Source organism: Chelmon rostratus, chromosome 24, assembly GCF_017976325.1.
Source record: "Chelmon rostratus isolate fCheRos1 chromosome 24, fCheRos1.pri, whole genome shotgun sequence".
Taxonomy (NCBI): domain Eukaryota; kingdom Metazoa; phylum Chordata; class Actinopteri; order Chaetodontiformes; family Chaetodontidae; genus Chelmon; species Chelmon rostratus.
In genome coordinates this window covers 1,379,881-1,393,458 of record NC_055681.1, presented here as the reverse complement: position 1 = coordinate 1,393,458, position 13,578 = coordinate 1,379,881, and the positions used below count along the sequence as shown (strand labels likewise).

At 45.0% G+C, this 13,578-nt stretch overlaps 1 protein-coding gene across 2 annotated transcripts; it reads left to right on the top strand.

Annotated features, from left to right (window-relative positions):
* Window positions 1–5,655: 5,655 nt before the first annotated feature.
* alkal2b (ALK and LTK ligand 2b) lies at window positions 5,656–13,566 on the top strand. 2 transcript variants are annotated; one of them, XM_041966670.1, is made up of 6 exons: window positions 5,656–6,344; window positions 6,864–7,112; window positions 8,611–8,664; window positions 9,456–9,536; window positions 10,370–10,449; window positions 12,393–13,566. In XM_041966670.1, exons 2-5 carry the CDS (start codon window positions 6,887–6,889, stop codon window positions 10,432–10,434), a joined length of 426 nt encoding a protein of 141 aa, XP_041822604.1. In that variant the 5' UTR covers window positions 5,656–6,344; window positions 6,864–6,886; the 3' UTR covers window positions 10,435–10,449; window positions 12,393–13,566. The 2 variants fall into 2 exon arrangements, with proteins under 2 accessions (XP_041822604.1, XP_041822603.1); XM_041966669.1 differs by having other exon boundaries at window positions 5,660–6,344; window positions 6,877–7,112.
* The last annotated feature ends 12 nt before the right edge of the window (window positions 13,567–13,578 follow it).

Sequence of the window (13,578 nt, the reverse complement as noted above, 5' to 3'; positions counted from 1 at the left end):
GGTCTGAAGGGTCCTTGGTCCTTTAGGATGCCTCAAAGGTTCTTGGGAAGGTCATGACGAGGTTGCAGAACCTCTAGGAGTCTTCAAGGAGGTTTCAGAACTCCTTTGTGTGTCAACTAGGAGGTTGTGGTGGTTCCAGATGCTGTTACTAGGGTTTTTGAGGGGGTCTTGGGATTTGTACCAGATTCATCAGGAAGATGGTTGCTCCAAAGGTTCTTGATCAGGCTCAAGTGGTCCATGAGGAGGTTGTTAAGGGGCCTCTTAAGGAGAGAGGTTGAAAGGATTCAGATGACGTTTTAAGGTTCCCAGCGAGGCAGTGAGATTCAGGGGCTGTGAAGGAGCTTCCACATGTTCTTATCTTCACCAGCTACATTAATATTATTGTTTTTATCAGATTGATCACTGCTGAGATTAGTTTTGTGCTTGCTCAGCCATTTTGTCTTCAGTTAAATTCCATAAAACCTTCCATTGCACTGTCCTGAGGTTTCTGAGGGAATAATTAAACCGTCTGTTCCTCAAACTGCCAGAAGCTGCAAATACGTGCGTGTTCGGGTGAAGGAGGTCACACCAAACTGTCAGACAAGTATCTGTTTTGTCACGACGATGCAGCAGCATGTCTGTCCTGGAGGAATAACACGTTATGTTCTTGCGTCCAAGCTCTAAGAGGCAAGACACAAGACGTTTTATTTATGAGGTTTTTTTTATTTATGCCAGCGTTTATGCCAGCCGGGTCGAGGCTGAAACCAGGACAAGTGTGGCTGCCGGGTGAAACGCCGAGCAGCAGCGTGGTGGTAGTTTGGGGAGGTATCAGATCTGAGAACAGAATGAACTAAAACAGATCAATCTGGGACAGAAAACACAGAGAGAGTCAATCATTAAGACAGACGAGACAGATTTCACTCTCATGTTTTAGACTTGGTGTGTTCAGACGTCGCCACAGTCTCCAAGACTTCACGAACACATAGTTTACCACGACCCCCTCTGACCTTTGACCCCTGTCTGTGTCTTTAGGAAGTCTCAGAGGTTTTAATTGTCTGACTGTTGAGCCAAAAACATCAGCGGTTTTGTTTTTCTTTTTCTTTCCGATTTTATTAGCGTGCAGTTTGCTCTAATTCTGCTTGGTTTCTCCGCTGTCCTTCAGTGCGGGTTGTTTTTGTGTTAAAGTGACAGCCTGCGATGGTCAACAGTGCAACAAGTTCACAAATATGAACATTAAAAGGTCAGAAGAATGAGACAAAGCTGGACAGCGTGGTGCATCGCGGACAGAGAGAGAGATCACATGTTTCACACCTGCACACACCTGGTGTTGTTTTTGGCTTTGCACTTAATCACATGTGTGCTTAAGAATTTGTGTGTGTGCACTTTTCTGTCGTCGTGGCAACAGTTTGCTGACAGCAGGTGTGTGTGCGTGTGTGTGGAATGATAACACTCAGTGAACCTGGCAGAACGGAACGCTTTCACTGAGTGTGTGTTTAGTTTTTTTTACATCTCTCATCGCACAAACTTTTTATCCGCTTTATTCTGTCAACAAATGTGCTTTGTTTCTTCTCTGATTCTTTCTGCTTCCTCAGGTCATCATGCACTTCAGACAAGTTTGTGTAAGTGTTTGAAGACACTTCACTTCTGAAGACAAAATACATTAACTGAAGGTCTGGACTTCAGTACAGCTGAGGAACTTTTCTGTTCATGACGACTCCACTGCATTTAATTAATGTTTGCAGTTACTCTGATTCCACATGCGAGTAGAAACCATGTGATCGGCGCATAAAATATTTAATGTTATTAAAGATTAAAGGGCCCGCAGACCCTCGCAGGTGTCTTCAGTTACCTGCTCAGGTCAGAGTTGCTGTGCTGGGACTTGTGTGAAATCATCGGTAAGAATGATGAAGTTGTCCTGAAGAGCCCTGAAATTCTCATTTTGATCGTATTTTTTTTACACATTCAGAACTGGTGTGAACTAGATACCATTTTGTGTTCATAAGATAAAAAAACAGTATAATTATAATTTAGCCCTCTAAAAGGGGCCATTCCACATAATAACTACTACTATTACTTTGGATACTTTAAGTAGGTTTTGCTGGTAATACTTACGTACTTTTGTTCAAATCTAATTTTGAAAGATCATTTCTCACATTGTGGCACTGCTGCTGTTCCCGTCAATGATCTGAGTACTTGAGCAGATGTTTCCAGAAGCTAGAGGCTACAAACTGGTTCTTCCTCAGATGAGTCAGACTTTCATAGCTGTTCTTCCTTCAGTAGAACGCTCACTGTGCTGTGACTGATGGACATCAGACTGTTGTGGTTGTGGAAGCATTTCAGTTCTGACTTGACCTGGATTCAGACCTTTGAATACGGCCACTCCACCGAGTTGACTGAATCCCCTGGCGTCATGACGTGAAACAGCGGTTGAAAAAGCAATCGATGCTCTAAGCGCCACGGGCGGAGCTAACGTTATCAGAACCAAAGACGGGTGAAAACATTAATGGACAAGACAGACACTGCTGCTTCGCTCTTCTCTTAAAACCTCTGCAAAGGCAGCATGTTAGCATGGCTATGCGTTAGTGTCCACTCAAACTGACTCAGGCAGATGTGTTGGTCTGTTGTGATTGGTTAGAGAAAAACAAAACACCCCACAGAGAAATCGACAGTGTCAAACAGGCCTTGAAAGAGGTTCCAGCGGTTCTTGTGAAGGCTCCAGAAGTGTTTTAGGTGGTTTTCTGGGGGTTTTAGAAAGTTTGTGAGTTTCATGAAGAGGTTTCAGAGGTGCTGAAGAAAGTTCCAGTGATTCTAAAGTAAGCTGCCTGGCTCATCAGATAGATTACTGATGCTTCAGTGGTTCTCCAGGTTCGAGGGCATTGGTTCTGTGGATCCCAGAGGATCAAGGTGTAAAGACTCCAGAAGTTCTGGTGTTTTTCCATGGGTGTTTGAGACAGCTGCAAGTAGAGAAAAAAAAAACTATTTTAATGGTTAGCCAAGTTCCAGGGTCATTCAAGGTGACTCCAGAGACCCTGCAGGGTTCTTCAGGAGATTCCAGTCATATGTTAGGAGATTGTAGATGTCCAGTGGTTCCAGAGACAAGAGGCCTTTAAAGAGGTTTGAGGACATTTGAAGACTGAAGAAGGGAGGGATCAGGAGGAGGTTCCAGTGTTAGAGGAGGTGAACAAAGAAGAAGTTAAGGTGCTCTGGGTGGAAGTTTCAGTCAAGGCCCACAAATTCTGGTAGAATATCCATTTCTGGCTTTTGAGAATTGAAGTAGGGTCCAGAGGTTCTTGCGGATGTTCCAAAACATGGCATATAATAAATGTTACAGTGCTGTGCTACAGGCCTGGATATGTACAAAGTGAAGTTAATGGTCGTGAGAAAAGTTTGACTGCATTGACCTGTGTGAATAAACAGCCTCCACTCTGAGATACAGGGTGTCACTCCTCCGCAAACCTCCCCTTAAGCCCTGTATAAATACAGGTTTAAACAACATTAGCAGTCACTCCTTCACATGTACGCACGGACTCACACGTACATGTATGTTGTGTACATAAACATGCAAGCTGGCAGCGTCTCCACATACATTCCTGGTAATTCCTGGTTCCAGTAAATCACCACTATTACACACTAATGTGCAAATGTGTTTACATTTACAGTCCAACACACACACACACACACACACACACACATTTAGAGCAGCTGAGTGATTTGATATCTGATAGAGCAGATGAACAAATAAGGGTGGAACTGTGAGAACAGACGGCCATTCACATCAACAGAAAGAGTGTGTGTGTGTGTGTGTGTGTGTGTGTGTATGTGTGTGTGTGTGTGTGTGTGTGTGTGTGTGTGTGTGTGAGTGAGTGAATCCTGACGTTTTGACAGTTTGGCTGGTTCCCAGTCTTCATCACTCATGTGTTCTCATTCAGTGTTCCGTTACTGTTGTTGTAGAACGTTATCTTGCTGCTTTGTGCTGTTTATCATCGTGTTCTACGCTCTCTGTTGTAATGTGTTGTCTAAAGGTTTATTTAAGGCCTCGCTGTTGTGTTTCTGTGTGCAGTTGTTTTGTTGTGCATTATCTCTGGCTGTTGACCTGAGCACATATTGCACATACACAAGACTTCCTTCTATGATCCGGTGCCGGCCTCTCAAAGACGTCTGGAACCTTTCACGAGGCAGACCCCCAAAACCTTCTGAATAATGCGTGAAACTCTCGAAACAACCTCTGAAACCTCTTCAAAGGTCTCTGGAATCTTTACAAGCTCCCATGCAAACCTTAAAATCTACATAGAGGCCCCTGAAAAATGCTTCGGAGCTCCTGAACTGATCTTGTTGGACTTCCAGCACCTTCTGTATGATCACTGGAACCCCCCCAGGAACCAAAGGAATCTGTTCACAATGTATCTGTGAAGACAAAAGAAGCCCTGTAAAACATGTCCAAACCTCCCTGAAATCTGCCTTCTGGACCTTCTAATGGATGCCTGGACCACTTCAGCAGCCTCTGAAGAACTCTTCAAGGAACCCATAAAGACACCCGCAACCTCCTCAGGCACTGCTTATACTGCCTTCAATGACACCTGAACTCTCCTCAGTGACTCCTGGGAGCCCCCTCCATCTCCAAAGACTCAAGGGACCACCTCAAAGACCCCTCAGAGATTCCTGAATCTTCTTGAAGATTCCCTGAAACTTTCTAAATGATGTCTGGAATTTGTACGAGGATCAGTGCAATTCTTCTTAAAGACCCTCTAAATAACCTCTCTCTCTCTGGAATCTTACAAATGTGACTAAAACCCCTTTCAAAAACTCCTGACTCCTTTTAAAGAGTCTCAAAAACAAGGAGCAAGATTCTGGCCTTCTGTACAACCACTGGACCCCTGAGGAACGCTCGGAGCTCCTTCAAAGACCATGGCCTCAGAACCTAATGATCATCAAACCCTGTCAAACTCAGGTAGCTCCTCAAGCAAAATGGGATTACCAACCGGGCAAGGGCAATGACACCAGGATCCTAGATTTTCAGGGACCGTGAAGGCACCATGTCCTTTGGTTGTCAGCTGGTCTGTGGTAATGTGGTTTTAAACTGCTTGGAGACGTGCACCACTAGCTCAGGGTGTAATCTGAAATAATAAGCGCTTTATAGAGCAACATTGCCCCAGAGCTTTCACCAGACAGTAACCTTGGATTGTTCAGTGACCACTTTTTCACAATCAATCACAACTTTTTTGAAATTCTCACTTTCTGCCGTCTTTGTGCATGAGAACTATGGTGCGGTTGGTTACAGCCAGTATGATATGGTTAAAGAATGGTTACGTTATGTAACTTAAAGACTTAACAAAGGTAGGTGAGAGATCACGATCACAGTTAATTAAGAGGCAGGTGTGAACTGTTGGTCTTTGACTCCGTCCAGGTCACGTCCAAACCCCTGAAACCTCCTCAGATATTTCCAGTGACTCCTGGGAGCTTCATGGGAGAAACCACTGAACTGAAACAATATCAGTGCTAGTATCAGTGTTATTCTGCTCTTCTCATAGTTGCTGTGTTATAGAAATGAGCCTGAAGTCAATGAAACGCACTGAATTAAAAGAAGACATGGAGACAAGAAGCGTTTTTAATTCTTTCCGCTGAGAGGGAGTGGTGCACTGCTCAAGGCAACAGGCTGCACCCCCGATCTGCCAAACTGTCTGTTAGTGTCGGCGTGTGTGCACGTTAGCTGTCCGCTTGCATGTGCACGCGCGGACCTCCCTTCTCCTCCTCCACCTCCTCCTCCTCCTGTATTTCCGTAATTTGGCAGAGTTGCGCGTGTGGAAAGAAGAAAAGGCGCATGATTAATTCCACAGAGGAGCACGCGGTGCGCACACACCTGATCAGAAATAGATCCCAATAGATTACTGATAGACTGATTAGAACGGAACCGAACAGAGACAGTCAACAGCTGCAGGGCGTCTCGTGCCAAACGCGCCTTAAATTGGACACAAGAGTTAATTTCGGGACAGGACTTGAAGTCTTCTCCTCGGTCCGCAGAGCAGAGACATGAACCCGTCTAGCTCTGCAGCCGCTGCCGTAAGCTGATGATGATGATGATGATGATGAAGGTGCTTCCCCAGCTCCACGCGCTCCACCAGTGATCCGCGCCGGTCTAAGATGCCACCGGGCCCCGGCGCTCAGCACGCGGCTCGGATCAGAATAGCCCGGATTATAAAAACACAGAGGGAAGCTCAAACAAAAGCAGAAATCCAGCAACTCGGGGAGTCACCCCGAGCCGGGACGAGCCGGGACGAGCCGGGAGGGAGAACCGTGGATCAGAGAGCGGCGCGCCGGGGAGCAGAGGCGCAGTGAGACGCGCAAAGAGCGACAGAGAGAGGAGACAGGTAACTTCACCTTCCACTGTCCGGCTGTCAAACACTCAGCTGTCGTTAGTGTGTGGAAAAGAAACGTTTTACCAGTTTGAATTGAACTTTTGAATTAAATCACATTTATTGCGCTTGATTATTATCATTAGTCCTGAATGTCCGGATCTTTTCCAACAAGCATCTTTTTACCAGCTGTGCAATTTGCTACAAATAAAGAGGAAAATAGGATGTGCTTATTATCATTATTACTATTATTATTATTATTATTGTTAGAAGCTGCACTTTTCCAGGGATGAATAGTATAAATAAATGTACTTTAGTTAATGAAGGGTAATCATAAAACGGAGATGCAGCTACAAAAGGTCAAACCATCAATCAATCAGTTGTTTTATCTTGAAGAATCAGTGTTGCTTTTAGAAACAACATTTTTGAGGGAAAAGTTTTTTTTCAGGCCATGAGAGGTGGCTGAAAGCCAAGAGCTATTCACAGTCAACCAACTAATCAATCAGTGAAAGCAGGCGCAATAAAAGTCCAAAGTGTGTTCCTTCAGGTCCGCAGTGATGCTGCTCCCGCGGCTCCCGGTCCTGTCGGCGCTCCTCGTCCTGCTGCTGGCCGCGGGACGCTGCACCGCGGCGGCCCTGCTCAGGGGCTCCGGCACCCGAGCGGACGGACGTCTGGACGGACGCAGCATGCTGGAGCTGCTAGGCCGGAACCCGGGGTCGAGGACCGAGCCGGCGGCGGAGGTTAAAAGCCCGGAGAGAGAGAGCAGGTCACTCCAGGGATCGGGTCAGTACTGAACCTGGCAGGCCTGCAGACCTGCTACCTGCCGCTCCTCGTGTGCGCGCTGATCAAAGCTTTCAAACAGTGAGATGACATCTGTGTCACTGTGGTCTGTGGTTTCTGTCGGAACTGGGGAAGCCATTCACGATGAGGTGAAGTTATGAATGGAGGCAACATCACTCCTGGTTTCTCATCTGAGCTCTTAACAAGAAGAAGAGCTCGTTCAGCAGAATCACCAGTTTCACCATCACAAATCTGATGCGTTCACGTGTTCCTCAGTTTCATGTGCAGCTGCTAAAGATGGAGCTGATTTTAACTACTGCTGTAGTTTAATCTATAAACATTCATCATAATTTACTACTTGATTTATATTGTGTATTAATAATATGAATCAAGCAACTAAAGTCATCAGATAAATGTAGTGCAGTTGAAGTATAAGTATGTAAAAACTGTAGTTTTTCACATTTCTGTTGGCTTCTTTACTGCCGAGTTTTTGGAGACACAATCAATTTGACTCCAGTGTACATACAAAAGTAAGCATGTCGTGATCCTGTCCAGATTATAGGAGATTATAAACTGTGGGTTATGTTCAGCAGGCCGGTGTGATTGTTTTTCAAGGTAAATGACATGATGCGTGTTTCCTTTGCAGTTTTCATCATCACATGCGCATCGTTTCGTACAGCTAACAGTGAATTTGTGGCAGTTTTGAGGTCAGACTTCGTTCACTGCAGAAAGAAAAGATGCAGCTCTGCGTGTCTTGCAGCCTGTTTGAAGGCTCACTTGAGATCTTTTCGTTGTTTGGATCAGTGGGACGAAGTCCACTTTAACTCATCAGAGCATTTACAGTCGGGTCCATTAGAGCAGTCAGCTGGTGCCAGACCTTCAGACATGATCAGACCTCGGAGGCCGCGGTGCGATCGCACCTCAGCTGCTAAAGCTCGGACCTGTTTGGTCCAGACTGACAGATCTCGATCATGATCATGAAAGTCTGAGACGCAGCTTCTGCTTCCTTTTGCTGTCAGACTGATTTAAAGACTGATATTTGGATTAAATGTTGCCTCAGTTTGCTGTGCAGCTTGAATATGAAGCAAAAAATCAGCAAAATGATCATTGGATTTTGTTGGCACTTGACAAACAAGAACTGATGCGGTCTCTCCTGGTCTTGGTGAGGACTGATCTGAGACCTGTAAAGACTGCTGACTAGTTCTTGATATATTCTTCCATTCAGAAAAGGCCCAAAAAACAACACGTGTTTACATTCCAGTGACAGTCAGTGACCGCCATCATCTGTTGGCTGAGTTGTCATGGAGATGGATCTGTCCACATGTGATGTCAGCAGCTGTTAACATTCAAGCGACTGCGTTTTAGGAGCCGTCTTAAAAAGTTGAATAGGGTCTTTGTGGAACGCGACATAAAAGCAAACTTTATTATCATCAGACTGCTGCTGACATTAGTGCGACTATTAAAAGCGCACGTCTTTAACCAGAGGTTGTTTTCATTTCAGAGGACCCCCCCAGAGATCCACGACACAAGGAGAAGTTCATCAGACACCTGACAGGTACGAACACCATCGAATGTAGCAGCGCTGCTTGAACACCCCCACCCTCCTCTGAGCCTCCAGTTTCCTGCCTCTGTTTGTTATTTTGCTCCTCAAGTTAAGTTTTTGACCTCTTGTTGAGCTACGGAGCAGTTTTTTTTATGAGCAGGTCTTTATTTTTCTTTTTCTTGGTATTTTTTCGTTGTTTTTTTGTCATACACGAGGACACAGGTGACTGTAATGCTGTGGTTGTAATCTTTCCATTGGCCTCCCATCTCTTTTAGAACAGACGAGAAGCTGCAGGTCAGCAGGTTGTCCAACCCTGCAGCAGTAAATACACCACAAGCAAAGACACAGGCATCTATTATAAACCAAACCCTGATCATCAATATCCTCCTTTCAGCCTCTGTAAAACTCGTATAAAAATGCGTTATTCTATCCAGTTTTATTGGATAGAGTTTTGTTTCACAAGATGACCTTTAACTCCATGATCATCATCACCACAGCTGGTCTTGATCCAGCTTTAAGACCGTTAAACCTGTGGCTTAAAGCTCTGAAAGAGGCTGATTATTGTCAAAGGTCAGAAATGAACTCTGTTGCTCACCATGAAGTTTTCGAACTTAAACATTTCAGGTCACCGGGGTTGACCTGGGGGTGCCTGATGTGACAACACTGTGGCTAAAGATTGATTAAGTTTAAATTAAAGCTCCAATGAGATGCTACATCACAGCTGTGTGGGTCCCTGAAGGTAACACGCGCCTTCTGTCCAATCACAGTCCAGTATTCTTAAGTGTGTTTCATTCTGTCCTCAGGACCCCTTTACTTCAAACCAAAGTGCAGGAAACATTTCAACAGACTGTACTACAGCACCAGAGACTGCACAATACCTGCCTGTGAGTACACACACACACACACACACACACACACACACTGGGTTATCAGTGTAATCATGTCAGAACAACAGCAGCTCTTCTGATCTTAAATCATGCATGCTGCACTGTGTTTATCTTGGAGAGGGTGAGTGTGTGCGTGAACAAAATGTGTGTATGTACCTATGTATAGGTGTGTGTGTGTGTGTGTGTGTTAAAACAAGTCTTATCCTGTTTTCCATCTCAAACAAACTCCTGCAGCGACACGACACAGTAACAGTGAGGGATGCTCCTGTGGGAGATTAAACGTGATAAAGCGCCTTCTCGGCTGCCCGATGTGCTGCAAACTGAGTTTAGATAAAACGTCATTTTCTCATTTTAAAGAGTGCAGATATGTTGTGTGGACTTTCATGGATGACACCACACCTCTTACAGATGGGCTCGTATCCAGGGGCTAAAAATGTGGAGTGAATTTCAGCTTGAGCGAACCCCTTTTGCTAGTTTTATGCATCATCTTGCAGCACTGCATTGCTGGAATCTGATAAGTTCCACCTGTGCTTCTCCTGCCACAACGAGCCAGGTGGGACACGCTCTCAGTATGACAGGAAAAAGTCTGGGAGTCCTTGATTTAATTAAAGAATTCACATGATCTGTTTCCTAACTTTTAACAAACAAATCGGACGTTTGCTCGGGGCTAGCAGCTTTCCCCTTATCTCCGGTCTTTGTGCTAAGCTAGGCTAAACACACCCTGGGCCTTGTGACCCTGGTGCTGTAGATTGCGTCTGTTTTTAGAAAAACTGAGCGTGTTTTTTGTGAACTGCAGACAAACATGTTGTGTTTGTTTTCCTCTCCTGCAGATTATAAGAGATGTGCTCGTCTGCTGACTCGATTAGCCAACAGCCCTCGCTGTGCAGAAAGATAAACACTCTGAGAGACGGTAAGACTGCGTTCCAGCTCAGACATTTCATATACAGAACAAACTACACGTCTGAAACATTAGCATGGTGTCCAGGCTCTCTGAGGAGGAGAACACATCTGTAATTTATTCCTCCTGTGGACTTAAACCAATAGATTTTAGTCCTGAACCAGCAGGGACCAAACATACAGCAGTCAGAGGTCTGAGCAGGTGGAACGAATGAAAGAACGCTGGATGATAACGACGTATCCAGAAACCAGCCCAGCGTTTCTGTGTGAAATTAAGCGTTAATTATCTGACAGTAAGCAGTCGTTTCAAGAGAGACCACAGAAGAAGAAACAGCTACAGCACAATGTGACGATTGCTCAGTCCAAATCTGAAACCAAAGCCTGAAAAGTTCTGAGAGACGAAGGACCAGACAGAACCACAGAGCCTGCAGAGACTGCAGGACTAAAGAACCAGAAGGCCCACCAGGCATGATGTGATGACTTGGAGTGGTCCAGACTCCCAGGTTGGGAACCACTGCTGTAGAACTTGTTGAACCCAGAGCCTCTAGAACCTTTAGAACACAGACTCTGAAAAGTATGTGGCGCCCAAAGGTCAGAAGAACGTGAAGAAGTCTCTCAAATCAGTCGAAGCCCAAGTCTGTTTAATTCTGCAGAACATAGTTTGTAGAACCATCTAAACTTGGAGGCTATGAAACCTGTAGAACCTAAACTTTGTTTTCCCTGGTTTTACATGTTAACAGAACACAGAGTCCTGCAGAACCTAGAGTGTATAGAACCTGTTAGTTATTGTCAATGCAACCTGTAGGAGCCAAGCCAGGTTCTACTAAGGTCAGTAGAACCTGCAGAGTCTGCAAAGTCAGTATTAGAAAGAGTCTACAGATCCTGAAGGCCCTGAAGTCTGTGGAACCTATACTGAAGAACCTGTAAATCTGTGGAAAGCCAGAGGTCAGGAGACCACGTAGAGCATTGGGGTCTGTTTGACATGCAGGTTGTAGACTCTAACGTCAGAAGTGGCCAAAGAACCTGTGGTGTCCAGGAGAGCCTGTAGAGCCCAGAGTCCGTACGATCTTTAGATCCCATAGAACCCATATTTTATTTAAAACTGTAAATCAGACAGAACCACAGGACCTGCAGATCAGGAGTATCTAAAGAACCATGAGATAAACCAGCAGAGAGAGTCCTAAAAACCCAGAGAACAAAGAATCTTCAAACCGCAAGAATCTGTAGAGCCTTTGGTCAGCAGAACCTATAGAACACAGAGAACCCCATGAAATACACTTTACAACATACAGACCCAGTAGAGCCAAACATCAGTAGAACCTGTGAGGCATAAAGGCTATATGACATGTAAAGTTCTTAGACCTTCGGTCTGTAGAACCCCTAAGAGTCTGAGAACCTGTAAATTCCTGTAAATTAAATACAATTAGAAGGACCCAGGACACTGTGCAACCTAAAGATTAAAAAGTCTCTATAACTGGTAGAACCAAGAGAACCTGAATCTGTGGAACTTGTAGACTCAGTAAAACCAGGATAACTCGGCCTCTGCTACAGTTAGTCTGTCTCTTTAGTCCTTCAGCTTTATGGAAGAGCAACACTTAATCAGTGGAGTCGTCTTTTAAGAGTGGTGGACTATGACAGCTGATCATGTTCCTTCACGTGACTCCTTCTTCGCTTTTGTTGACCTTGACTGTCTCGGAGTTTGTTATCACTGCAGCTCCTCTCGTCTTCTCGGCTCACTGCTGTTCTTCACAGCTCCTGATTTCAATCAGGGAAGCATTCAGAGCGCCAATCGCTCGTCTGCACCCTGAAAAAGAACCAGCCGGACGTTTACGTCGTATTTGAAGCAGCTGAAGGCCGACCGAGCTTCTGCTTAAAGGGCCAGTTTGGTTATGTTTGATTTAGTATCAGGTTTTTGAGCTTCACTTTAATTATTTCTTCTTTCTCACAATAAAACAGCTTCTGGACAGGAAGTGTTGCCGTGACAACAAGCATCTTAACGAGGTCCATCAACTGACGAGCAGATGAAGTCCTCCAGCCAATAGAAACGCCTCCGATACACTGCCGCCACCTGCTGCCAACAGCGATCACAATGAACTGTTTCCTCTTCTCGTCTGCTTTCCGCCCACGAGCATCTCATCCTGCCGCTAACTTAACTCTGCGTGACGACTGATGGGACCAGGTTAGACCAGGTCTGCAGCAGTCTGGGTCAGTTTATATTGAGAGTCTGCAGATAGAATCATATAGAGCGTGATATGTAGAGAGTGTCATCTGAAGTCTTCAGATCCAGCTGTTGCCAGTTCCCTCTGTAGTGCTACCTGCTCTCCATCCAGGATCTCACCAAACTCTACTAATTTTTTAGCCTTTTTAGCACAAATGTCGCTGCCTAGAAACAGTTCCCGCTGCTGGCTGCATCCATCTTAATATTGGTACAAGAACATGTGACAGTTGGCTTCTCGCTGGGTTTGTGAGGTCGTCCAGTTCATGTGTTCAGCTAGTCTTCTTCAGTCTTACTCCGTTCAGCTTTACTTTATGCCAGGATCAGACTGCATGACTTCAGCCTGGCAATAGTCCAGCACTGCTGTATTCTACTGGACTCTACTGACCCTCGCATCAACAGGATCTCTAGTCTCTCACACTGAGACTGGAATAAACTGGATATCTATTTTTCTGAAGCAAACGTTCCTCCGATGATTTGAGGTGATTCTACCAGTTTCTAATGGAGCTGCAGGAAGTTTTCTGGAAGACGATGAGCTGAAACGAGGAGGATCGCTGCTCTGAAATCACAACGCAGGTCTCGACAGAAACTTTCATCTGCGACCAAATACCTTTTCTGCTTCTTGCAGAACAGCAGTGTTGTGGCTTTTTTTGTTCTTTCCGATGACGGAAACATGTTAAAAACAAGTTTCACAGTTCATCTGAAGCCTTCGGAGGAAATCAGAGTCCTCTGACATCAGCTAAATAACAAGAATCTGTTACCTTTCCTTCTGTCGTTCTGTGCAACAGAAAAATCAGAGATGCTGAATGTGTTTCATATGATAATACTATTCCAGCATATTTATATTGTTTAAGCTGCCGACCCTTGAGTAAGATGTACAAACTGAGAGAGGAATAAAGACACATGTTTGATATATATTTTTCCCAA